This window comes from Mytilus galloprovincialis, chromosome 3 (genome assembly GCF_965363235.1).
Source record: "Mytilus galloprovincialis chromosome 3, xbMytGall1.hap1.1, whole genome shotgun sequence".
Classification (NCBI taxonomy): Eukaryota; Metazoa; Mollusca; class Bivalvia; order Mytilida; family Mytilidae; genus Mytilus; species Mytilus galloprovincialis.
In genome coordinates this window covers 76,827,890-76,852,693 of record NC_134840.1, presented here as the reverse complement: position 1 = coordinate 76,852,693, position 24,804 = coordinate 76,827,890, and the positions used below count along the sequence as shown (strand labels likewise).

General features: G+C 30.9%; 2 protein-coding genes across 4 annotated transcripts in view; one reads left to right on the top strand and one right to left on the bottom strand.

Moving 5' to 3' along the window:
* Nucleotides 1-24,804, top strand: part of LOC143068987 (cilia- and flagella-associated protein 61-like) — a 50,325-nt gene that overhangs the window by 18,740 nt on the left and 6,781 nt on the right. For both annotated transcript variants that reach the window (XM_076243406.1, XM_076243405.1), the window contains exons 16-23: nucleotides 2,098-2,277; nucleotides 2,702-2,778; nucleotides 4,708-5,150; nucleotides 5,551-5,666; nucleotides 8,403-8,582; nucleotides 9,452-9,500; nucleotides 9,770-9,939; nucleotides 23,145-23,268. In XM_076243406.1, coding sequence (XP_076099521.1) covers nucleotides 2,098-2,277; nucleotides 2,702-2,778; nucleotides 4,708-5,150; nucleotides 5,551-5,666; nucleotides 8,403-8,582; nucleotides 9,452-9,500; nucleotides 9,770-9,939; nucleotides 23,145-23,268 — 1,339 coding nt within the window. The remainder of the gene's footprint in view (nucleotides 1-2,097; nucleotides 2,278-2,701; nucleotides 2,779-4,707; nucleotides 5,151-5,550; nucleotides 5,667-8,402; nucleotides 8,583-9,451; nucleotides 9,501-9,769; nucleotides 9,940-23,144; nucleotides 23,269-24,804) is intronic.
* LOC143068992 (adenosine receptor A1-like) lies at nucleotides 14,647-18,363 on the bottom strand. Of its 2 annotated transcripts, none has more exons than XM_076243414.1 (2): nucleotides 18,335-18,363; nucleotides 14,647-16,252 (listed from the first exon to the last, which is right to left on the bottom strand). In XM_076243414.1, the coding sequence occupies exon 2, from the start codon at nucleotides 16,033-16,035 to the stop codon at nucleotides 14,911-14,913; it is 1,125 nt and encodes a 374-aa protein (XP_076099529.1). In that variant the 5' UTR covers nucleotides 16,036-16,252; nucleotides 18,335-18,363; the 3' UTR covers nucleotides 14,647-14,910. The 2 variants fall into 2 exon arrangements, with proteins under 2 accessions (XP_076099529.1, XP_076099528.1); XM_076243413.1 differs by lacking the exon at nucleotides 18,335-18,363 and adding an exon at nucleotides 17,555-17,684.

Genomic DNA, 24,804 nt, shown 5'->3' with positions numbered 1-24,804 from the left:
TCTATTTTTCTTAAACTATAAGTAATAGGTCAACTATATATGTTGTATAGAAGCATTGTTAGCTGTACATGTCTGCCTGGCATGGTTCATCTGACCTTGACCTCATTTTCAAGGTTCATTGGTTTTTGTTTAGTTATCTTGGTTAATGTTAAGTTTATGTGACAGTTGTATTAAAGCTTAGCTTTATACTTAGGACTATCAACATAATATCAATGATTAGTATAGAAGGCGAGACATTTCAGCGTGTGCACTCTTGTTGGTTATTATCATCGTGAATATTATTATAGATAGAGATAAACTGTAAACAGCAATAATGTTCAGCAAAGTAAGATCTACAATTAAGGCAACATGACCAAAATTGTCAGTTGATCCCTTAAGGAGTTATTGCCCTTTATAGTCAATTTTTAACCATTTTTTGTCGAGCCTGTAACTTTTGTTACAGAAAGCTCGACAGAGGGATAGTGTCCAGCGGCGGCGTTAGCTAACTTCTTAAAAGGGTTATATTTTGATGGTGAAAGACCTGGATGCTTCTTACTTTGTATATAGATGCCTCATGTTACGGAGTTTCTGTCAGTCACATGTCCATTGTCCTTGATCTCATTTTCATGGTTCAGTGACCACTTGAAAAAAAAGTTCAGAATTTTTGTAATGTTGAATTCTCTCTTATTAAAAGTAATAGGATAACTATATTTGGTATGTGTGTACCTTGCAAGGTCCTCATGCCCGTCAGACAGTTTTCACTTGACCTCAACCTCATTTCATGGATCAGTGAACAATGTTAAGTTTTGGTGGTCAAATCCAAATCTCAGATACTATAAGCAATAGGGCTAGTATATTTGGTGTATGGAAGGACTGTAAGGTGTGCATGTCCAACCGGCAGGTGTCATCTGACCTTGACCTCATTTTCATGGTTCAGTGGTTATAGTTAAGTTTTTGTGTTTTGGTCTGTTTTTCTCATAGTTTATGCAATAGGTCTACTATATTTGTTGTATGGAATTATTGTAAGGTGTACATGTCTAGCAGGCAGATGTCATCTGACCTTTAACCTCATTTTCATGGTTCTGTGGTCAAAGTTAAGTTTTTAAGTTTTGGTCTTTTTATGCCCCATTTATGGGCATTATGTTTTCTGGTCTGTGCGTCCGTTCGTCCGTCCGTTCGTTCGTCCGTTCGTCCGTCTGTCCCGCTTCAGGTTAAAGTTTTTGGTCGAGGTAGTTTTTGATGAAGTTGGAGTCTAATCAACTTGAAACTTAGTATATATGTTCTGTATGATATGATCTTTCTAATTTAAATGCCAAATTAGAGTTTTGACCCCAATTTTACGGTTCACTGATAGAAAATGATAGTGCAAATTTCAGGTTAAAGTTTTTGGCTTCAGGTTAAAGTTTTTGGCTTCAGGTTAAAGTTTTTGGTCAAGGTAGTTTTTGATGAAGTTGAAGTCCAATCAACTTGAAACTTAGTATACATGTGCCCTATGATATGATCTTTCTAATTTAAATGCCAAATTAGAGTTTTGACCCCAATTTTACGGTTCACTGAACATAGAAAATGATAGTGCAAATTTCAGGTTAAAGTTTTTGGTCAAGGTAGTTTTTGATAAAGTAGAAGTCCAATCAACTTGAAACTTAGTATACATGTTCCCTTTGATAAGATCATTCTAATTTTAATGCCAAATTAGAGAATTTATTCCAATTTCACAGTCCTTTAAACATAGAAAATGATAGTGTGAGTGGGGCATCCGTGTACTGTGGACACATTCTTGTTATCTAATATTATATGCCAAAGGTCAACTATATTTGTTGTATGGAAGTATTGTTAGCTGTACATGTCTGCCTGGCATCGTTCATCTGACCTTGACCTCATTTTTTTGGTTCATTGGTCTTTGTTTAGCTATCTTGGTTAATGTTAAGTTTATGTGGCAGTTGTAATAAAGCTTTATACTTAGGACTAACAACATAATATCAATGATTAGTAAAGAAGGCGATACATTTCAGTGTGTGCAGTCTTGTTACAGATTACAATTTGAAATTTTGTAAACAGTATTTATTAGAACTCTAAAAAAAAAAATTAACGTATTAAACTAATTTTATGCTTTATTAGGCTGTAGATCAGCATTCTCTGGTTACCAGTTTAAATGACATGGTACCAGTCAGAGCCAGGAGACAAATTACCTACCCCTTGGAACAACTAGCAATAAATGCTCCATCAGACAGAGTACTTAAAAAACAGGAACCATATGCTCTCAATCACGTCAACAGGAAACTAGTGTTAGAACCAAAGGTAAAAGTTTATTTAGAACAGAAACATCAGAGTTGGAATTGAGCATGATATGAAATAGTGACATATGGTCTCTTTATGTGATACTCAGAGAAAGCAAAATGATTTACTATTAAGTGGAAAACTTTTGCAAGAGGTTTATTTTTTGGGTTTTATCAAGAGAAAGTCATAAAAATATCCCCTCATTTTAATTTGTTCTTGAAAAAATCATAACAAGCACATACAAGAAAAACAAACCTTACAAATAGGTTTTACACCTGAAATTGCAAAATTTTAATTTCATTTTTCTTGATTTCCTTCAAAGAAAGCTATGCGAGAACCATCACTACAAGTGATATAGTAGTTTTTCAAATACAAATAAATGATATTTTGATTCAAATTAGGAGTGATTAATTAAATATAACATGTTGTATATTTTATTATAAAGGTGACAATAAATGCCAGGATAGTTGTTGTTGGTGCCTCCAATGTTGGAATAGGATTTTTGGAGCAATTGGCATACTGGTAAGGAATATTCTATATACTGGATCTGTGCTATTTGCTCATTCAAATTGTATTATATAAAAAAGAAGATGTGGTATGATTGCCAATGAGACAACTATCCACAAAAGACCAAAATGACACAGACATTAACAACTATAATCATTTGGGATACACAGTCACTGACCATATATCGCATTGTTTATTATGTTGACAATGAGTACCCAATGGATTTTCTTTATGACATTATTAAAAGTAAAGGTTCACAAAAATTTTATTTTGAATTACATCAGTCACTCCAAATTAAAAATTATGTTTTTGTCGAGCCTGCAACTTTTGTTGCAGAAAGCTCGACATAGGGATAGTGATCCGGCGGCGGCTACGGCGGCTACGGCGGCGGCGGTGTTAGCTCACTTCTTAAAAGCTATATATTTTAGAAGGTGGAAGATCTGAATGCTTCATATTTTGTATATAGATGCCTCATGTTACGAAGTTTCCGTCAGTCACATGTTCAATGTCCTTGACCTCATTTTCATGGTTCAGTGACCACTTGAAAAAAAGTTCAGAATTTTTGTAACGTTGAATTCTCTCTTATTATAAGTAATAGGATAACTATATTTGGTATGTGCGTACCTTGCAAGGTTCTCATGCCCGTCAGACAGTTTTCACTTGACCTCGACCTCATTTCATGGATCAGTGAACAAGGTTAAGTTTTGGTGGTCAAGTCCATATCTCAGATACTATAAGCAATAGGGCTAGTATATTTAGCGTATGGAAGGACTGGAAGGTGTACATGTCCAACTGGCAGGTGTCATCTGACCTTGACCTCATTTTTATGGTTCAGTGGTTATAGTTAAGTTTTTGTGTTTTGGTCTGTTTTTCTCATACTTTATGCAATAGGTCTACTATATTTGTTGTATGGAATGATTGTAAGGTGTACATGTCTAGCAAGCAGATGTCATCTGACCTTGACCTCATTTTCATGGTTCAGTGGTCAAAGTTAAGTTTTTAAGTTTTGATCTTTTTATCTAATATTATATGCCAAAGGTCAACTATATTTGGTGTATGGAAATATATTATGATCTATATGTCAGTCCCGCAGGTTTTATTTGACCATGACCTCAATTGCACGGTTCATTGGACAGTGTTAAGTTTTTGTGTTTTGGTCTATTTTTCTTAAACTTTAAGTAATAGGTCAACTATATTTGTTGTATGGAAGCATTGTTAGCTGTACATGTCTGCCTGGCATGGTTCATCTGACCTTGACCTCATTTTCATGGTTCATTGGTCTTTGTTTAACTATCTTGTTTAATGTTAAGTTTATGTGACAGTTGTAATAATGCTTTATACTTAGGACTATCAACATAATATCAATGATTAGTAAAGAAGGCGAGACATTTCAGTGTGTGCACTCTTGTTTACCCTATATATTTCATTTGGACCAGTGTATGAGTTACAGTATACTGAGAATAATCATACAATACCTGGAAATATACATTGTATTTGTATTCGTCTCAAAACATGATACAAAAGCTTCACAGAGCCTCGCCTTTCACCTGGTTCTAAGCCTTGTACAAATTAAATTTTTATTACAGACAATAAATGGTTATTCTATATTTACACTATAAGAAATATGAGGTATACACTAATCAGACACCAACCCATTAAAACCTAAAACCAAAACAGATTTAGAGTCAACTTAGTTTTCAACAATACTATTTTCAATGACCATGATGATTTACAAAAGGGGAAAAAAATGAGAAAAAGTGTTATTATTTGATTATACTTATCTTAGCAACCTTGCATCCATGAATCACTAATGATTTTCTTGATTAAGATATCTTTGATTTAAAAACACAAAAAACTATCAACAACATACAAACGTATTGCATTTTGTTTAAATTTTTTGCAATTATCTCCCTTGTTGATTTTTATAACCTTTTCTGTTTTCAGTCCTCATTTAAGATTTAACAACTTAACATTGGTATCCCCTCATGGATTACCTGGTGAGATGGCTCCTGATGAACTCAGGGATCAGATGTTAGGAAACGATTTCTGTTATGGGCAAGAAAACTATGCCAATATTTCTCTGCGGACTTGGATAAATGTTGTGTATGGTAAAATGACAAATATAGATAGAAAAAAGAAACTAGTGATTGTAAACAATGGGACTGTGGTGCCTTATGACCACCTTATTATTAGTGTTGGACTTCAGTATCAAATCCCAGCACCAACAGATGCAGATCTTGACACTGGGGTCACTAATGCTGAATTACCAAACCCACCCGACAGGAGATATTTCAAAAATCCACCTAAAAATTTGTTTACGATAAATGATGCTTATGATGCTGCTGTTTCTTTGTACTGGATAGAAAATTACCTGTTAAAATCACAAAGTAAGTATCTAAATCTGTATTTTATACATGAGTAGATTTCATTAACAAATAATTTCAACTGATTTCTTTTATTTCAACTTACATTTTAATGTACAATCAAATTACCAAATTATCAATTTTAAGAAGGAAAAAGAAAACAAAATTTGTGAAAATTCAAGACGAAGTCATTTTATATTAAAGTGGAGTATGTGTGCAATTGGTCTTGAATTCATTCATAATTTGAAAGAGAAAATTGTTCCATTTCATTGCAAGGTGAAAAATGCTCATTTTAAACAATTTTTTAAAAACTTCAGTGGACTTTGACTTATTGCTTTCCAGTCTTGTCTGTTTTAAGGTTGATATCTCAAGAAAATGAAAATTCACTCTTAAACCAAACTATAAAGTATTTGTTTTCTTTTAGGAAATTTGATTATTTATGGAAGTACTTTAGATGCTTTCTGTTGTGCACAGACATTACTTACCATGGGTGTTCCTGGGGAGAGAATTCATTTGGTACAACCTCCCTTACTGTTCCAGGTAAGTAAACATAGTATACATAAGACATCTGTGTGTAGATCTATTAGCATCAGATAAGTATACACACACTAATTACTCATAATTTTTGGTGATCAAAAACAACTTTAGATTCAATTATGATTTGAAATTTCAGCTAGTTTTCACCTCCACAGTACACACATGGTGATCTCTTAAAATCACTCTGTAGAGTGATTCTTTTACAGTGAATGCTAGTGATTGTTAGTGATTCACTCTGAAATATTTCTCCATTCAGACAAGGGAATTCTGTTAAAATCACTCTGTAGGGTGATTTTTTTCAGTGAATGCTAGTGATTTGTGAAATATTTCTTTGTATATATGCAAGAGTTATATGACAAGATTTAGAAAGCAACTTATTGCTTTTTGTTAGCCATTATAGGATGCCACAGACATTCTCTTTAAATTAACATTATGAGAGAAAATGTCTGATGCCACAAAGCAAAAGTTATTGTGTAAGGTGCCAATAGTTTCAAGTGTTGCAAATAATATGGGTTCAAGGGTTACAGATTTCAAATTAGTGATTAGGTCTATTAGAGAATATTCATTAAATCACCAACAATCTCTCCATTTCACTGTAATGCTCTCAACATAGGCAAGGTGTGATTTCTTAAAAAAATAAAGTGATTTTATTTTTTAGACTTCCATATTTGAGTGTATTTGTAATGTAATTTTTACAAAAGTTTAAATATAAATTGATAACAGCTCATGACATTGGAACTTTTTATGATGGAAAGATGATCGAATGTTTGATCAATTGAAAACTAATTTGACAACTTTTTTTAATCAAGTTTTTATCACTTGATTGAAATAAATTCAGTATAACACTGTACATGGAATTAAGTTTAAGAGAGTGTAAATATGAAGGGTATAAAACAGGCCAAGATCCAGGGGGGAAGGGGGGGGGGGGTTCCGGGGGGTTGGAATCCCCCATTTTTTTTGGACGATCAATGCATTTGAATGGGGACATGTAGTTAAAATCCCCCTTTTTAAAATGGCTGGATCCGCCCCTGTAGAAGATACTGTAACTGTTTAATACAGGTGCACCAGAGTTCACTTAATTTCGATAAAAGTCATACATGTATCAATAGACCTTTCCATTAAATTTAAATTATTTATCTTCAAGAAATCAGTGTTTTCGTCTGTAAGTATCTGTGACAGAAACTCTTATTTGTTATTTTTATAGTTTTTGAAGTTGTTTGTTTATGTGTTTGATGAACTGACATTCCTAGCTAATTATGATTATTAAAAACATTTTTTTTAAAACTATATTATTCCAAATTTGTAACGTTTTACTCTGAAATATATTTTATACTTTTAGAGTCACTGTAATTGTTTTGACTGTAGTTATGTTTAATTTTGTTAAGAATAATTATTTTCAATTATTTTACACAATGTAATCTCAGGGTGAAATTGATTACTTGGGCATCAACTTTAATTGATATTGAATGTTATTGTTATTCCTAATGCAAGTTAAATGTGCATACATATAGATTTATGTCAAATTTCAACCTAATGACATGGAAAAAAATTAATTCTTTCCCATTTTTGAATGATTTGAGGTTTTATTCATTTGTGTCAGTTATTGATATTGATTTATTGACTTTGTTTAAGTTACACAATAACTGATGTGCAGTACATGCATTTTCTGCAATATTTTTGGTAATAAGATATTTGAAATTTTCAATTATAATGAGTAAACTTGCATTTAATTGCATATAGCTTGATGATTTTTTTAAACTGTTAATTGATGGTTAAATGATAAAAGTCTTTTCTGTGAGATGCCTGAAAATAAAACATGATATATTTTTAATAGTTTTCCTGTTTAAACAAAACACCTGTTTTAATTGGGACACATTTAGTACCAATAAAAAGAATTTGATATGGAAATATGCAATGTAAACTTAAAATCATATTCTTGAAATATGAAGTCACTGGAATACAAAATACAGATTAATCTATTTAAAGCCTTTCCATATTAGACAATTTAATATGGAAACATGCAATGAATAATTAAAATCATAATAATTGAAATATGAAATACAGATTGATCTATATATAGCCGTTTTCCATATTAGTCCATGACCTTTAAAAAAACACCTGTTTAATAAGAGAAAATTTTGATATCAATATAAATGAATTTGATATGGAAATTTACAATGAATTATTAAAATCATATTCTTGGAAAATGAAATACTGATTAATGTATAAATAGCCTTTTTCCATATTAGTCCTTGAACTTTGACAGATAGCACTTGTGAAAGTGCTTATTAGCCTTGGTATGCATCATTGGGATACTGCTTCCATTTGTTTTACTGTAAATAATGATAACGTTGTTATTTATGGACAAAATTCATGAAATTCCAAGATTTTATCACACAATTTTGTCCTATATTGATAATTAACAATACATTGCATACATTTATTATTGCGATTTTGCCATTTTAGACCCCAAAAAAATTCTGTTTCATTCAGATAAAAAAATAATCCAAAATGCGAGTTCAAATAATTGCAAATACAACCCTGTAGCATTTTTTGTGATTTTTTTGTGATGAAAAAAACATTGCAATGATTTCTAAATTAACAGTATTCAACAAAGGCCATTATTAATGAGAGCAAAATTTCTGAATTGCCGTACCTATGCAAAATGTAGCATATTTTTGTTAATAAAGAGTTATTTCTAATCCTAATGGTTAAATTTGATTACTTTTTTATTTGCAGGCCACATGTTTTAACAACCCAGCAATTGACAGTACAGTTGTGAAATCTCTTGAGAGTAGTGGTGTTCATGTATATAGTGATCATGTTCTGGCTCAGTGGAATGATGGAGCTGATGATTGCACTGAAATCTCATCTGCCAGCTTTACAACCAATAAACAACCTACTCGGTTAGAATGTGGTGTAAGTATTAGTTTTTGATAAAGTAGGACCAAAAATCACAGTCCTGATTGTCAAATTTAAATTTTAGAATAACTAAGCCATTTCAGACTCAAATGTCAGAAATGTTCTACAAGTGACTGCATGTGAGTAGCTTAATTGACACTTTTGATTGGTCATGAGTATAAGAATTTTCAATATTTTGATTTTTTTGTGTTTGATAATTGTTATCATTTGATGAAAATGGAATAGATTTTTAGTGGTTATTCTTAAATTTTGGTTAAAAAAGAAAATCACCAATTTTTAGAAACATCTCTTTATCCTTGGATTTCATTAGCCATCATTCTCAGTAAGAATTCTGAGAAATACATTGCAGTACTCTTAATTTCCTAAAGTTATAAATATAGAACAGGATTGATTTTTGGGAAATTATTACAATCTCACATCTGATCATAGTTCTATCTTTGCACTATAAGGCCATATATTTTTGTTTGATGTTGCCTAACTACTCCTTGTAGAATTGGGTAGGGATTAAATTTTTTGAGATCAAAAATATAAGTTATATATCTTACTACAAACAGACGCATTTAAGAGCAGAAATAAATCCTTGATTTTTTTTTTTTAAATGATTTGTGTCATAATTTTTTCCCGCATGGACTGCTTGTGAGGTGAGTAAGTAGGCAAAATCTACTAATTCAAATCTTATTTTTAGCGTTACCTGTCTTTGTCAATCTTAAGTTTTGTAGCATATTTCCTTTTTACATTGCTTTGTTTGCATCAGTATCAATGATTTGTTTATTTCCCTCAGAAAATTTGAAAGGATGTCTTTGTTTGCAGTTTCATGTTCTAGTTATTATCTTATATTTTCTAATCTTTTAAATATTTGTTTTCAGGCCTTTTTCTCTTACTACAAGAAAGCTGTTGATTTTGAAGCATTTAGATGTAAGTTTTAAATTTGATTCTTGACAATGAATATTAACTAATTGCAATTTGTTTCTTAATTTTCAAAATATTTTATTGTGCTTTTTAAAAATGAAAGTAATCATATGATATTCAATATTGAAATTTGTAGCTCTCTTAACATTTCTGCCTATTAATACTTTCCCTGCTTGTAAATGTTTGGGTTTTACTGTTCCCAATGAAAATAAATTTAGAAAGTTCACCTTAGATGCTTAAAATTTAAAAAAAAAAGTGCTATTTTTTGTTTACAGCAATCAATGACGCCTGTCTGGTTTATGATGGAAAGTTAGTGATAGATTCAGCATTCCACACCAATGATGTGTCCATCCGTGGAGCAGGAACCATCACAAAATTCCAAAGGAAGTACCATGCTGATCAATGGACACATGCTAACTTCAACTCCAAAGAAGTTGGTGTACATGTAAGTATAATTCACTGTAATTTCATGGGAAAACTTTTACAAACAAGTATTTTTATGCCACACCTATAGGCAGTATGTTTTTGATTTGTGTGAGGTTTGTCCATCTGGTTGTTCATGTGTCCGTTTGTACTGCTTCAGGTTACAGTTTTCAAGGTAGTTTTTGATAAAGTTCAAGTCCAATCAATTTAACACTTAGCACACATGTTCCCTATGTTATGATCTTTCTATCTTTCTAATTTTTATGCCAAATTATAGTTTTGACCCTAATTTCAAGGTCCACAGATCATAGAAAATGATAGTGTGACTTGGACATCCAAGCACTATGGACACATTCTTGTTATTGGTGCATTATAATAAGCGAATTTAAAGCTACCATGTGAAAAAAAGATAGATTAACTTAAGGTTTCTTCCAATGAAAAAGTCGCATTTGCACTTTAAAAAATCAATAGAAATTCATTATTGGTCTCTTTTCAAATAATTGATAGAACTATTGTTTTTACACTTTTGTTAAAGGGGATGACCTAAAAGTTTAATTAATTAATTTCGGTCAAATGACATATCAGAGTTAAAAGACAAATTCTTTGCTTTATATTGACCAAGATTTATCTTTAGTTGCCATTAAATGACAAATTAGTTTAATAAACCGTTTTTTTTCAATCTGATTTTAATCAGAGAGAAAGTGAAGTTCTTTTGATGATGATCTAGAAAGCTTAGGCATACTGTTCTTTTTGTTGAGTTTATCTGTTTGATTAGCCTTTTTCTATATTTCTTCATTTCTAGGATAAATTAAGTTTTACAATAGTTCTATGTACTCTAAGCTCTATGTTTGATCTGTTGAAATTGCCTTCGTCAGACTTTCATATTTTTGAAAAGAATTAGAATGAGCCAAAACAGAATATATAGATTTTTTTGAAGATGAAACTTGGGAAATTTTGCTAAAGCATGCACCTTATTTATATCCAATCAAAATAGTTTTATGAGAAAACAATTTTCACACATTTTTGAGTGAGCTTTCAGCAAGAGATTATTTTCATATTTGAAAAATGTTTAAATACTGTAAATTCAGAAATTATATTGTGAGGTTGCAATAAAAAGAACTCACATTCTGATATCCAATAAAAATATATGAACACATATTTTTCTGAAATGCAATATTAAGTACTCTAGCTATTTTGTCAAATATTAATGCTCACAATAATTTCTTAATTTTCTGTATTGAGGTAGTGGTGATTCTTAATTTACATCATTTTCATGCTTTATAAACAAACTAAAAATTCACAAAACTCACAAGAAGTACACACAAAAAACAAATATAAATGACAAAAGTATCAGACAAAAGTTTTTAAAATTAAAAGTCTTCTCTAAAGTATATTGATGTCAGCATCTCTATATATATATATATATAGAGTGTTTCTATTATTTGATGCCTTGGTGGCCGAGTAGTCTAAGTAATTAATCTGGATGATAACTAGCATGTCATCATTGCTGAAGTTGTGAGGTTCATCAATTTGACAATTATTATTAAGGCTATTATCATTTAGACAATTATCAATTTGACTATTATCATTTAGGCAATTATCAATTTGACAATTATCATTTAGGCAATTATCAATTTGACAATTATCATTTAGGCAGTTATTAATTTGACAATTGTCATTTAGGCAATTATCTTTTAAGTAAACAGATTTGACTTGTGAACCCACAAGCTTGAATCAGCTTGTGAGGAATAGACTTCAATATGTCTTAATCTCTTATAAATCTCTTTGCATTCCAGCTTTGAATATTGATTTAAACATTTCACTCATTATGGTGTTTTGTATTTTCATTTCCTTAGTTTTTAAACTAGCTTGAAATCTAAACTGGTCATGTGAACAAAATTGCATGTTATTTCAACTTGTGTGACCATAGCATAGGCAGCACATATATATATATTGATTCTTGTAAGGCTCTAATCATGTAGACAAATTTGTTGGACTTCAAGAAAAAATAAAATTAAATTCTTTGTAGTTTTATGTTCAATTGTAAAGGTCCGGTTATTGTTGAATGATACTTCACCAATTACAATGTAGATGATTGCTAAATATTCCAAGTATGATTTAATGAGAAAAATACTTCCTGTTGCAAAATGCTGATTAGATAGACTTTGAAATGTTTTCTACCTATTTGATTTAGACATTTGAAATTACCATGCTTTGTGCAGAATTTGTAATGCTTATGAATTGCATGAAACAAAATATTACTTAGTGAGGTGTATAATCAGTAAACTTATATACAGCAAAATTGTAAATGCTATTCCAGAGATTGATAAATGTTGTACTTAAATGCTTCATCTTATAACCATCACCCAATCTTTGGTTCTTTCCAGGCACTCTGGCTTAATATACCAATAAAACATGACTGCCACGAAGTATTTCAGTAATGTTGAAAGCGGTGTTAAACACCAATCAATCAATCATTAGAACTTGACAAAAAAACTTATAAAAATAGTCAATTAACCCTTCAGTGTAGTTCATATATTTTTTAGAGGGAGGGGAGGTGTGTCACAGACTTTATTTCATACTTTATGCAATATTCACTGACAGCATCAGAAAACAAACTTTGTGAGACACAGAGTCAGAAATGACCTCTTTTCTGTGCATTTTCTACCAAATCTCTAATACATGTACTATTATAATAGATTGGAATCAAACTTTATGGAAATAGAGGGAGGTGAAAATTCTGATTTGAAAAGAATTGCTAGTTTTGCATTGTAATTGGACACATATTTCAATTTGTCATTTGTTGTGTTTGGTTTTTTTGTCATATTGATATATTACCAACTACTCTTTTTTTATCGCAGAAAAAGATTGTGATCCATTAGTGATTTATGGATTATGTTGTGATCAGCCAGACCAGTCATCTCATGGCCTTTTATAGCTGTCTATGTTGTATGAGTTTTGCTCAATGTTAAAGTGCGTACAGTGACCATAGTTGTTAATTTCTATGTAATTTTGATCTCTTATGGGGAGTTGTCTAACCGACAATCATTTACAGGGCTTCAAAAAAATATTTGTGCCAATTGACAATCATACCAAATCTGAGGGGCATTATATTTTCTGGTCTGTGCGTCTGTCTGTTTGTTCATCTGTCCGTCTGTCTGTTTGTTCATCTGTCCGTCTGTCTGTCCCGTTTCAGGTTAACGTTTTCGGTCAAGGTAGTTTTTGATGAAGTTGAAGTCCAATAAACTTCAAGCTTGGTACACATGTTTCCTATGATATTATCTTTCTAGTTTTAATGCCAAATTACATTTTTTACCCCAATTTCACGGTCCACTAAACATAGAAAATGATAGTGTTTTGTGGGGCATCCATGTACTGTGAACACACTCTTGTTTTTATATTTGTATCGAAACACTATTTGTAATTATTTTAATTTGAGAGTGGTACAGAAAATGTTTATTTTTCTATTTTAGTTATGAAATCTAGCATATCTGTCAGCATAAACATTAAAGTTGAAGTTAAAAATGATTAATGTTAGAATTAATGAATTTTGAATATCATATCATTTTTCATTTCTCCCTTCATGCAGAATAATAGTTTGAAAAATATATCATTATGATATTTACAGAAGAATTAAACTGTTTAAACAATTCTACTTTGGAAATAAATGTGCAGTGATGCGGAACAATTAAGCATAAAATGCAATTAGAGATGAAATTATCAAATGAAGCTTTATATTTTCGTCAATTTTGAAAATTTTGTCAGGCAAACAAAAACATTTTAAATTGTAACCATTGATTTTGTAATTAGCATTACGATTAAAAATCCTATTGGTAGATGATTATCAAATCAAGACTACATTCGGAGCATATTAGTTGTTTACAAAAGTACAGTATGTCTTCTGACAGATCAATTAATAAATTTATTCCATATTCAATTTTTTCTACAGCGGTTTCGCTGGAAATTAGGCTGTACTTATAAACCAAGTCAATTTTTCATTTTCTATTGATTTACCTGCAATTTTTTTATCATCTTACTTTTTCTTTTTTCTAAAGATTGATGGGCCTTATCAGTCTGTAGATTTTAATGATTGCAAGCTCATGAAAAATTGTAATTAATCTTATATTAATGTTTTATTTCCTTTTAGCCTATAAGCACTCTCTTAAATTTAACTACTGAAAGATATTTAGTTTTTCGGGTTTTCTCCAGCCTCCATATGGTAACACAGCTTCACATGTATATTGATATTGTTAACCACCAAGACACTTAGCTTTAGGGGAGAAACTCTTTCTAAATCTTTTGGGAGCTTTTATTATTAATGGCTTTTCTGTTAAAAAAATAAATGTTATCGAGGGATAACAAGGATAATCAAAGAACACAAACTATCATTAGTTTAATCAAAAGTAATTTATTCAATGGTATAAATATATAATTGAAAAATATCATTTTGAATGTAATTGATTAATCTATATCAAATTTAATAATTAAACAGATGAAAATTTCTAATTGAAATGTATTGTGTATGTTGATATCCTTTTTTGTAAGTTTATTTCACATATTAAATAACTTCACTAAAAGATCCATACTAAAGATGATTAGTGATATTATTTCCTCTCTTTTAATTATATTAATATGTATTATTTTTAAACTGTCCAATTATTCATTTATCCTTCATTTCAAAAGTTTTGTAAACTTGGATATTTCCTTGAAATATTTGCAATACAATCACTTCATGGAGTAAAAATCATTTTTTATTACGAAAGACGTACAATTTAATAACAAAAAACATGAGAGATCAAATAATCACAACATACTTTTATGATATGATAGTTACAAGATGTTTTGCCCTCATTGTTTTCTAGCTCAGCTTTTAAGCACAGTCTAGTTTGCAATTCATTTGTTCCAATGATCACTAATTTTGAGTATTTATTAACTCATTGCTTGGTCAGTTTTTTTTTAAAGTTTTTTAAAGTTGTTTTTTTTAATAGCAATTTTATACAAAAAATACAGGATTTGTCTGACCATTTCCAACATTGTCATTGTTTTGTGTTTCCGTATTTAGATTATTTTCTGTAGAGCTTTCAGAATCATTTTCTGTTGTTTTTGGTCCTGAATTGATGGAATTGAAGCCACTGTTTGTGCTTTTTGCTTTCGCCATGGCAGCATTTCTTGTCATGACTGTTATCTCCTGTTCGGTCAGCGTATGCTGCCAAGACACAGCTCCTTTTCCGCAGAACATTCTTTTAAATGCAAGTTGAAATTGGCTGTTACCGATGGCATACAGAAATGGATTTACGGCAGAGTTGATATGGCTTAGTAAAATGGCTGCCAGTAATAGTTTATAAGGATAAATGCAGTTACTTCCCTTGCAGATCAGGGATATACTGTTTAGGATATGAATTGGCAGCCAACAGAGGGCAAACACGCCAATAACCACGGCTAAAGATTTAGCTGCTTTTACTTCTTTTGCAAATTTCAGTTTCTGCTTTTTCTGTGCATTTTGATTCGCAATTTCTAGTGCAGCTATTTTAACTAGCTGCTGGCGAACAATGTAATAAATGTACACATAAATCAAAAACATGATAACTAGTGGTGACAACACGAAGCCAAAAAAGTTGAAATACACAATATAATTCATGTCTATGACACTGAGAAATGCACATTTATTGTCTGCCATTGGACCAAGGTTCCAGCCGAACATTGGCGTAAATCCAACTATCATACCAGCGATCCACGCTATTATGCTAATGATTATTGCTACTTTAATGGTCAAGTGCTCCTGATAAAAATATGGACTTTTGATAGCGATGAATCTTTCAACAGCTATGGCGCACAAGTTAAAAATTGAAATTTGGGTGAAAACAACAATAACCGAGTTTGTGAAAACACACCACATGTAGTCTGCGGGGAGTCCTAAGTAGCTGAGAGCTGCTAGCGGGGAGACCAATATCCCTACCAGTAAATCAGCTAAAGCAAGACTCCCAATGAACGTATTGGTAACAGTTCGTAGTTTCATGTTTTTATATATTGCTAAAAGTACCATTGTGTTTCCCACGACAGAAATTGCTCCAATCACAACCTCTAATGATATGTACACCTGTGAAGTTGTATCCATCATAAAAATAAACGATTTTTTGCACTTTCAAGATTTCATGCAGATTTTGAAATTAACAATTCTGGTTTTCGACATTTGATCCTAAATCCGTTTAGAATCCTATTGATTTAATAAAATGTTTGTTGTGTCACGTAATTACAAGTCTTTGTCAGTGATCAAAGCCACAGAATAAACATAATGCAATTCCTATATTCTGCTCCGTTGACAGATGAAATTTAGCCTGTAAACAGAAAAATAAAATATCATTTTGTTTTAGTGGTTCTTGTGGGAGAATTGTCATATATAAATGTTGTTTCTAAGGGTACTAACATTTCAATATGTTGCAGGGTTGTCTTTTGTGTTTTTAATTATTACTCTTTGATCAGAACTGAAGGGACAAAAACTTTGGAAACTTAAAAGCTTAAAATAATAATATGAATATTTTGTAGGGAAAACAAATTCCCCCAAGCTTAAAGAGATTAAATTATATTTGATCATGTTTATTGGTATTGTAATTACTTTGTATTTTGAAGGTTGTTTCAATATCTGTATAATATTCATGCAGGACTTAGAAACAAGGAATTATTTGATCTGGAAATACTTTTAAAATCTACAAAAAAATTGATAAGAAATTACAAAGGAGGGTTAGTTATGCATGCAAGGCTAAGGGGGGTTAGTTAGTTCATACTGAAAAAAAAAACGTGTAAGTTACTAGAACCATAGCCATTCAGGCATGGCCATCCATCTAAAGGTGTTAGTTTTCATCAAACATTTCTTAACAATATTCCAGATTTTTATATAACTCCAGGTTGCAATTTAATTCATTATATGCTTTTAAATATTTAATTTTAGTGTCAGTGAAAATTTGTTTGCTAAATGATATATAAAACTGAAATGGTTTTAGAAAAAATATATCACATTTTAAATGAATAAAATCCAGATTATTTTCAAATTCCAATAGGGGTAGTGAGGTGTGATGTGCAAAGAAGGGGGTTAGACTTAAGTGTAATAACAGAAAATTTCAGACTCTAACTGGACTTTTCTGGTTATTTTGATAATATACAGCAAATAACAGCCTTCAGCATTTAATCATATGAATTAGAAACCAACATTGGTTTCCATAAAAAAAAAAAATCATTTTGAACCCAAACTATCTGACAGATAGAAGAAGAGGTATAAAATCGAACTGAAACACCTTAGACTCTCCATATTTTATCAACTGTATGTTGTACAGGGGAGAATAATCTGTTCTTATTACCTATTATATATTTTTTTATACACTTTGGTGTTTTAACGTGGTTCAAGCAAAAACCCACTGTAGCAAAACTAAATGTTTCTTATAAAAAAAAGATAAAATAAAGGAGATTGATAATGTTTATGTAAGCATTTTTGTAAAGTATGTCATTAGGAAATATTCTATGATCTTTATAACACTTTAAATATGCTGCTTAGACACCAAGAATTTTGTTTTTATAGATTTAAAAATGTACATTACGTTATCAATTCAAATTTAAGATATTAACACATATTTCTTATCATTTACCTGCATGTTTTATATATCCTGGTCAAATATGTTCTGTCAAAATTGACCTGATAATTTTGTTAAATGACATAGCCTCAAGGTATAAACTAATTTGACTTTGAAACATAAGGTTTTTACGTTTTAGATGTGCAAAATAATATAAAAGATTTTTCCCCAATTATTGAGGATGGAGGTTAAGGCCTTTTCAGATTTGAAATTTACCTGTATCTTATTATATGAGGAACTGCAAAAATAAGACTGGAAGTTTCCTAATAATAAATTACCTGAGAAAAATTAAAAAAAATATCATTTAGTTTTGCTTGACATAGCCCAGCTTAAGATGAAACCTGAAAATATTAGATATAATTAAGGAAACATAATCCCAACTCTTCAAATTTCCTAATTATATAAGAACATGCAAGACTAATTCAAGATTTTTATCCTTATTTTTTCTGTGGTTTACTTTAGGAATTACATGCATATAGAACATAAAATACCTTTTCTGAACAGAGATACGATCAAGAAGCTAGGGCATTATATGATTTATTTAGAAATGAGTTTGTATGCTAGAAGATGTTTGGTGTATGAACAGCACCCCTCCCCCCTTTTTTCTAGAAAGACCATTCTTAGTTTTAATCATCTTAATCTCACTTATCCTTAATTGATAGAAATTTGCCCAATGATCTAATTTTTTCCAAATCATTATTTTCTTCTTTAATATTCGTAAAGTCATCTTATAAAACCCTTGGGATAAAAGTTCTTAAATATTTATATATTTATACAGAAAAAATGATAACTTACCTTTATGAATAAATGTGATTACAGGTAACGAGAGATACGATTATTGTAATGTTGAAAATAAATACAGTTTATACATTAGTGGGAGGTGCTCTCTAATAGTTCTTCCTACATTGTATTGGTAGAAATTACTGTCGAGGGAGGCTGTTTTGGACATAAACAAATTCAAATAGTGTTAAATCATAGCTTCACTTAGTATATTGTATTGGTAAAAATAACTGTCAAGGTAGATTTTTTAGGACATAAACAAATTCAAATATTGTTAAATTGTAGCTTCTCTTGGTACCTTGTATTGGTAGAAATAACTGTCCAGGGAGCCTGTTTTGGACATAAACAGTTTCAAATATTGTTAAATAGTCGCTTCTCTTAATATATTGTATTGGTAAAAATAATTGTCAAGGGAGATTTTTTAGGACATAAACAAATTCAAATATTGTTAAATCGTAGCTTCTCTTGGTACATTGTATTGGTATAATATAATTGTCAAGGGAGGCTAAATTGGACATAAACAATGACCAATTTTGTTAAAGCGGTAGCTTGTAATAGATTATTATTGAATTTGATGCTAATAGTTCATCAATATTTTAAGTTTAATTGTCTTATTCATTTGATATTATACTTATTGACAAATTTTGATTAACTAGGGATTCACAAGAGTTTGTTAGATACAATTTTTGTTGATTTCATAGCTAAACTATGAACTGATTTAACAACCATAATCTTTTTTTTTATTCATTGGCTGGTATATATAAAAAAAAGAAGATGTGGTATGATTGCCAATGAGACAACTCTCCACAAGAGACCAGATGACACAGAAATTAACAACTATAAGTCACTGTACGGCCTTTAACAATAAGCACTTCATCAATCTTATCTTATGTATAATGTATCAGAATTTTTGATCCATCAACAAACATGGCCACCATGGTTTAAAATAGAACATAGGGGTCTGTCAAATGCAGTTTTGGGCTTATATCTCAGAAAGTAATGCATTTAGAGCAAATCTTACAAGTGGTGAAAATGTTCTAAAATTCAAGATCTATCAGTCCTTAAATTTTCAATCAAACTGAACAATCCATTGTTCAATTTGTTTGCTTGCTGCCAATAAATTGGTAATTTTAAGGAAATTTTGAAGTTTTTGGTTATTATCTTGAACATTATTGAAGATAGATATAAACTGTAAGCAGCAAAAATGTTCACCAAAGTAAGATCTACAAAAAAGTTAAATATGGCAAAAATTGTCAATTTACCCCTTACAGAGTTTTTGCCCTTTAAGGACAATTTAACACTGGTTAATTATGTTTTTTAACTTTAAAAATCTTCACAACTGAATCTAGTATAAATTTTTAGCTCACCTGGCCCGAAGGGCCAAGTGAGCTTTTCTCATCACTTGGCGTCCGGCGTCCGGCGTCCGTCGTCCGGCGTCGTCCGTCGTCGTTAACTTTTACAAAAATCTTCTCCTCTGAAACTACTGGGCCAAATTTAACCAAACTTGGTCACAATAATCATTGGGGTATCTAGTTTAAAAAATGTGTTCGGTTACCCGGCCAACCAACCAAGATGGCCGCCATGGCTAAAAATAGAACATAGGGGTCAAATGCAGTTTTTGGCTTATAACTCTGAAACCGAAGCATTTAGAGCAAATCTGACAAGGGGTTAAATTGTTTATTAAGTCAAGATCTATCTGCCCTGAAATTTTCAGACGAATCGGACAACCCGTTGTTGGGTTGCTGCCCCTGAATTGGCAATTTTAAGGAAATTTTGCCGTTATATGGTTATTATCTTGAATATTATTATAGATAGAGATAAACTGTAAACAGCAATAATGTTCAGCAAAGTAAGATTTACAAATAAGTCAACATGACCGAAATGGTCAGTTGACCCATATAGGAGTTATTGCCCTTTATAGTCAATTTTTAACCATTTTTCGTAAATCTTAGTAATCTTTTACAAAAATCTTCTCCTCTGAAACTACTGGGCCAAATTTATCCAAACTTGGCCACAATTATCTTTGGGGTATCTAGTTTAAAAAATGTGTCCGGTGACCCGGCCAACCAACCAAGATGGCCGCCACGGCTAAAAATAGAACATAAGGGTAAAATGCAGTTTTTTGCTTATAACTTAAAAACCAAAGCATTTAGAGCAAATCTGACATTTGGTAAAATTGTTTATCAGGTGAAGATCTATCTACCCTGAAATTTTCAGATGAATCTGACAACCTGTTGTTGGGTTGCTGCCCCTGAATTAGTAATTTTAAGGAAATTTTGCTGTTTTTGGTTATTATCTTGTATATTATTATAGATAGAGATAAACTGTAAACAGCCATTATGTTCAGCAAAGTAAGATTTACAAATAAGTCAACATGACCGAAATGGTCAGTTGACCCCTTTAGGAGTTATTGCCCTTTATAGTCAATTTTTAACCATTTTTCGTAAATCTTAGTAATCTTTTACAAAAATCTTCTCCTCTGAAACTACTGGGCCAAATTAATCCAAACTTATCTACAATCATCTTTGGGGTATCTAGTTTAAAAAATGTGTTCGATGACCCGGCCATCCAACCAAGATGGCCGCCATGGCTAAAAATAGAACATAGGGGTAAAATGCAGTTTTTGGCTTATAACTCAAAAACCAAAGCGTTTAGAGCAAATCTGACATGGGGTTAAATTGTTTATCAGGTCAAGATCTATCTGCCCCGAAATTTTCAGATGAATCGGACAACCCGTTGTTGGGTTGCTGCCCCTGAATTGGTAATTTTAAGGAAATTTTGCTGTTTTTGGTTATTGTCTTGAATATTATTATAGATAGAGATAAACTGTAAACAGCAATAATGTTCAGCAAAGTAAGATTTACAAATAAGTCAACATGACCGAAATGGTCAATTGACCCCCTAAGGAGTTATTGTCCTTTATAGTCAATTTTCAACAATTTTTATAAAATTTGTAAATTTTTACTAACATTTTCCACTGAAACTACTGGGCCAAGTTCATTATAGATAGAGATAATTGTAAGCAGCAAGGATGTTCAGTAAAGTAAGATGTACAAACACACCAACATCACCAAAATACAATTTTGTCATGAATCCATCTGCTTCTTTTGTTTAATAGTCACATAGACCAAGGTGAGCGACACAGGCTCTTTAGAGCCTCTAGTTTATTTTAATTCCTTGTACGTCAGAAAACATAGACACTATGGCTAAAACGAAACATATGGGTTAAATGCATTTATTTGCTTTGGAAGAAAATATGACAGATACATTGATCATTTAAATGTCATTTTTAAGCCACTCATTCATATATTTTGAAAAGCAAAAATAATCATTGATGAAAGATTTTAGCAACAACTAAAAAAATGGTGAGAGAATAAGGATAGTGAGAGCTTCTTTTGTGGGTCTTATTGAAGTCTAAGCGTGATGCTGGATTGCCATTTTTTTGTAAGCGTGTCATGTGAAAGTCAAATCATTGTGCTGTGAAAATGGGAAATGAAGTCTAGCCAGACAAGGGAATTTACAGAGAAATAAGAATTGCTGAAGTACATAATTTAGATAAATATACAGCAAAAAAATCAAGAAAATAAAAAGAATGAATTATTTCCAAATAATTGTTACAAAACTTATTTTTCTTTTGTAAAGATATAACCCAAAACTTTTTACAAAAATTGGCTTGTGTTACTCTTTTGAAACAAAAAGGTAAAGTATATCTGTTCAAAGAATAAAATGTCAAAGAATTTGAAATTTTTGGTAAATGTCTCTAAATTTGACGCCATTTATCTATAATTTAGCACATGAAGGTATATTTTCATAAAATATTTGAATTGACAAGGTGAAAAATCGGTTAATGGCAAATTTTCGTACAAAAAAAATCACTGTTGGATTAAAACTATTGTTTGGCCTTAAGAGAGTTGTACTTAATACTTATAATTGGAATAGGAAGCAACTAAAAACAGTTTACTCCCTCAACAAACCAATCACCTACATAGCCCATGCAAAGTAATTCAGGTGAAAAAGAGTTTCAATAGAACACATTATTACTGCCTATTAAGAATTGCAAAATGATTATTCATGGAATTAAAAAAACTAGGATTGTTATTTGCTTAGAAAGAAGAAACTATACATAAGAGTATGCGACAAATTGATTCTACATAATTGTACTTTAACGATCGTAACACAAGAAATTATTAAACTTTTCACAACATTTATTATTCATTATATCATGATGTTTATCATAAGCTTATAAATGTAGAAACAATGAATGTATAAGATAGGTAACTGGCAAGTGGGTAATAATTCAATATTATTCTAATTAATATCAGAAGTAGATACTCCCTGTGGTATTTTCTTATCATAAATATCATAATGTCAAAATGACATTATGATATTTAAATAAGTGATGATGTGAACCGCTTTTCTGGGCAAGGTCATGCTTGAAAAAGGGCACTGCTAAAATATTTTAAGATTTTATCTTTATAACCTTAAGAGTGCCATTATATTTACCTGAGCAAAAGTCATTCTGTTTATAAATGTGTGGAGATTTTCATGTCAGGAATCCAAGACTTAATTAATATTGGGCCCTTATAGTAGTCTGATGATTTTCTGCTAGTTGTAGTTTCTGATGTAAAAATTTACTTGCGTAATTTTGCACCAATTGGATACTGACTATTCTGATAATATTATTTTCTTCTGTAACCCTGACAATTTGTTCATTATTCGTAACGAACATTATTTTAAACCTCGCAATATTTCTGAATTTAAAGAACTATCATTATATCATTATGTATGTAAATATGTGCTACATGTTTTTGGTTTTTTTTTACAGCTGGCAACAGAAATGCTTAGATTGTTTGATCCTACCATGGAGCCACAGACAGCCCCACCAGAAGAAACTCTTAACCTGATACCAATCTACAGGAATCCAAAGATTCAAGGAGGAGTTTTGCCAGGTAATGACTGGTCTTTGTAAAAGTGCAAAAAGTTCCCAGATTATTACAGTTTTTAAAGTGCAATTGACAACTTACATTTGGCATACACTATGGATATTCAAAATAGCAATGTTTTTATTTTTACAACACCATCAGCAAACAGAACTGTTGACTTAAAGGTTGTTTGCAAATGTTCTGTTTTTAAATGATACTAAATCAGTCTTAAAAATAAAAAAAAAAATGGAACAATATTTTCTAGGAAAACTTAGACCCAGTAAAAATTTCAAGCATTCATTTGATTGTATTCAAATATGATGTGTTTATTTATTTGCAAAAAATAATCAGTTTGAATCTCCCTGGAAAAATCAGCAAACAAGATCAGAATTGTACGATCAAATTAATCGCTTGAGATCATAAATATTATAGAATACAAAGCATTCAACACTTTTAATGATATTGTTATTTAATCGTTGCCATAACAAATATTTATTACTGTGGCAATATTATACTTTGGCAACGACCTTCAAAACTAAAGGATACAAAACGACCTTCAAGAAGTTATTGCTTATATTTTTTAAGTTTTGAAACTTTTTCTGGTGATATAATAAGGTATAAAACCCTGATAAAAGAGGCTTATCATAAAATTACATTAGGGTTTATTGATAGACGTCTTATAATTCCTGCAACATCATAGAAAGGAACATTTATAATTAATAAGATATCATCATTAATAAAAGAGTAAATCATCTTTATTATCTAACTTTTAATGAAACAGATGAGACCAGAAACAAAGTACTATTTTTTGGGCTTAGTATTACCTGAATCTAGTAGCAAATGCTGAGATCAAACAAACGTGATCGGAATGAAACATCAATACCCAAAGGCTTTGCTGTAAAGATTTGTGAATAAACTTTGCTGAAGACAAATAAGAAGTAACCTAGCATTAGATTTCATGTCAAAAGAGTTTTGATTGGCATTTTCAAAGAACTTTGAAGTTTTGTCTTATAATGAGTTCAAATTTATACAAGCTCAGCTGTTTCTAAGAACTTTGAAGTTCTGTCTTACATGAGTTCTAATTTATGAAGGGTTCTTCTCTTGATTTAAAAAAATGTTCAGAATTAACTTTAAACAAATTTTAGTTTTTAGCTTTAGACGTCATGGCTACAGAATTTTGATTGTTGTTTTCAAAAGTTTGTCTTATATGAATTCCAATTGACGTAGGCACACTCTTTTAAATAAAATGTTCAGAATTAACTTCAAATAAATTTTAGTTGTGATGATGTCTTCTGTTAGTTTGAATAGACTGTCTTGATTTACTGTAAATTCAGAAATTGTTCTATTATATTTATGTTGTGGTCAAAGTCAAATCAGTTTTTTATGTTGTTGGAAAAAAGCATTTGCAAAGTAATCAGTTCAGATGTCTCTCAATTTATGGTCGGTGACCTAATTTCCATGGTTCATTGGTCAAGTATTTGTGATAAGGTCAGTTTCTGAATGCATGAAATGTGAAGTATATTGTTCTATAAAATAGACGTTAGTTTAAAATGTCAACCTTAC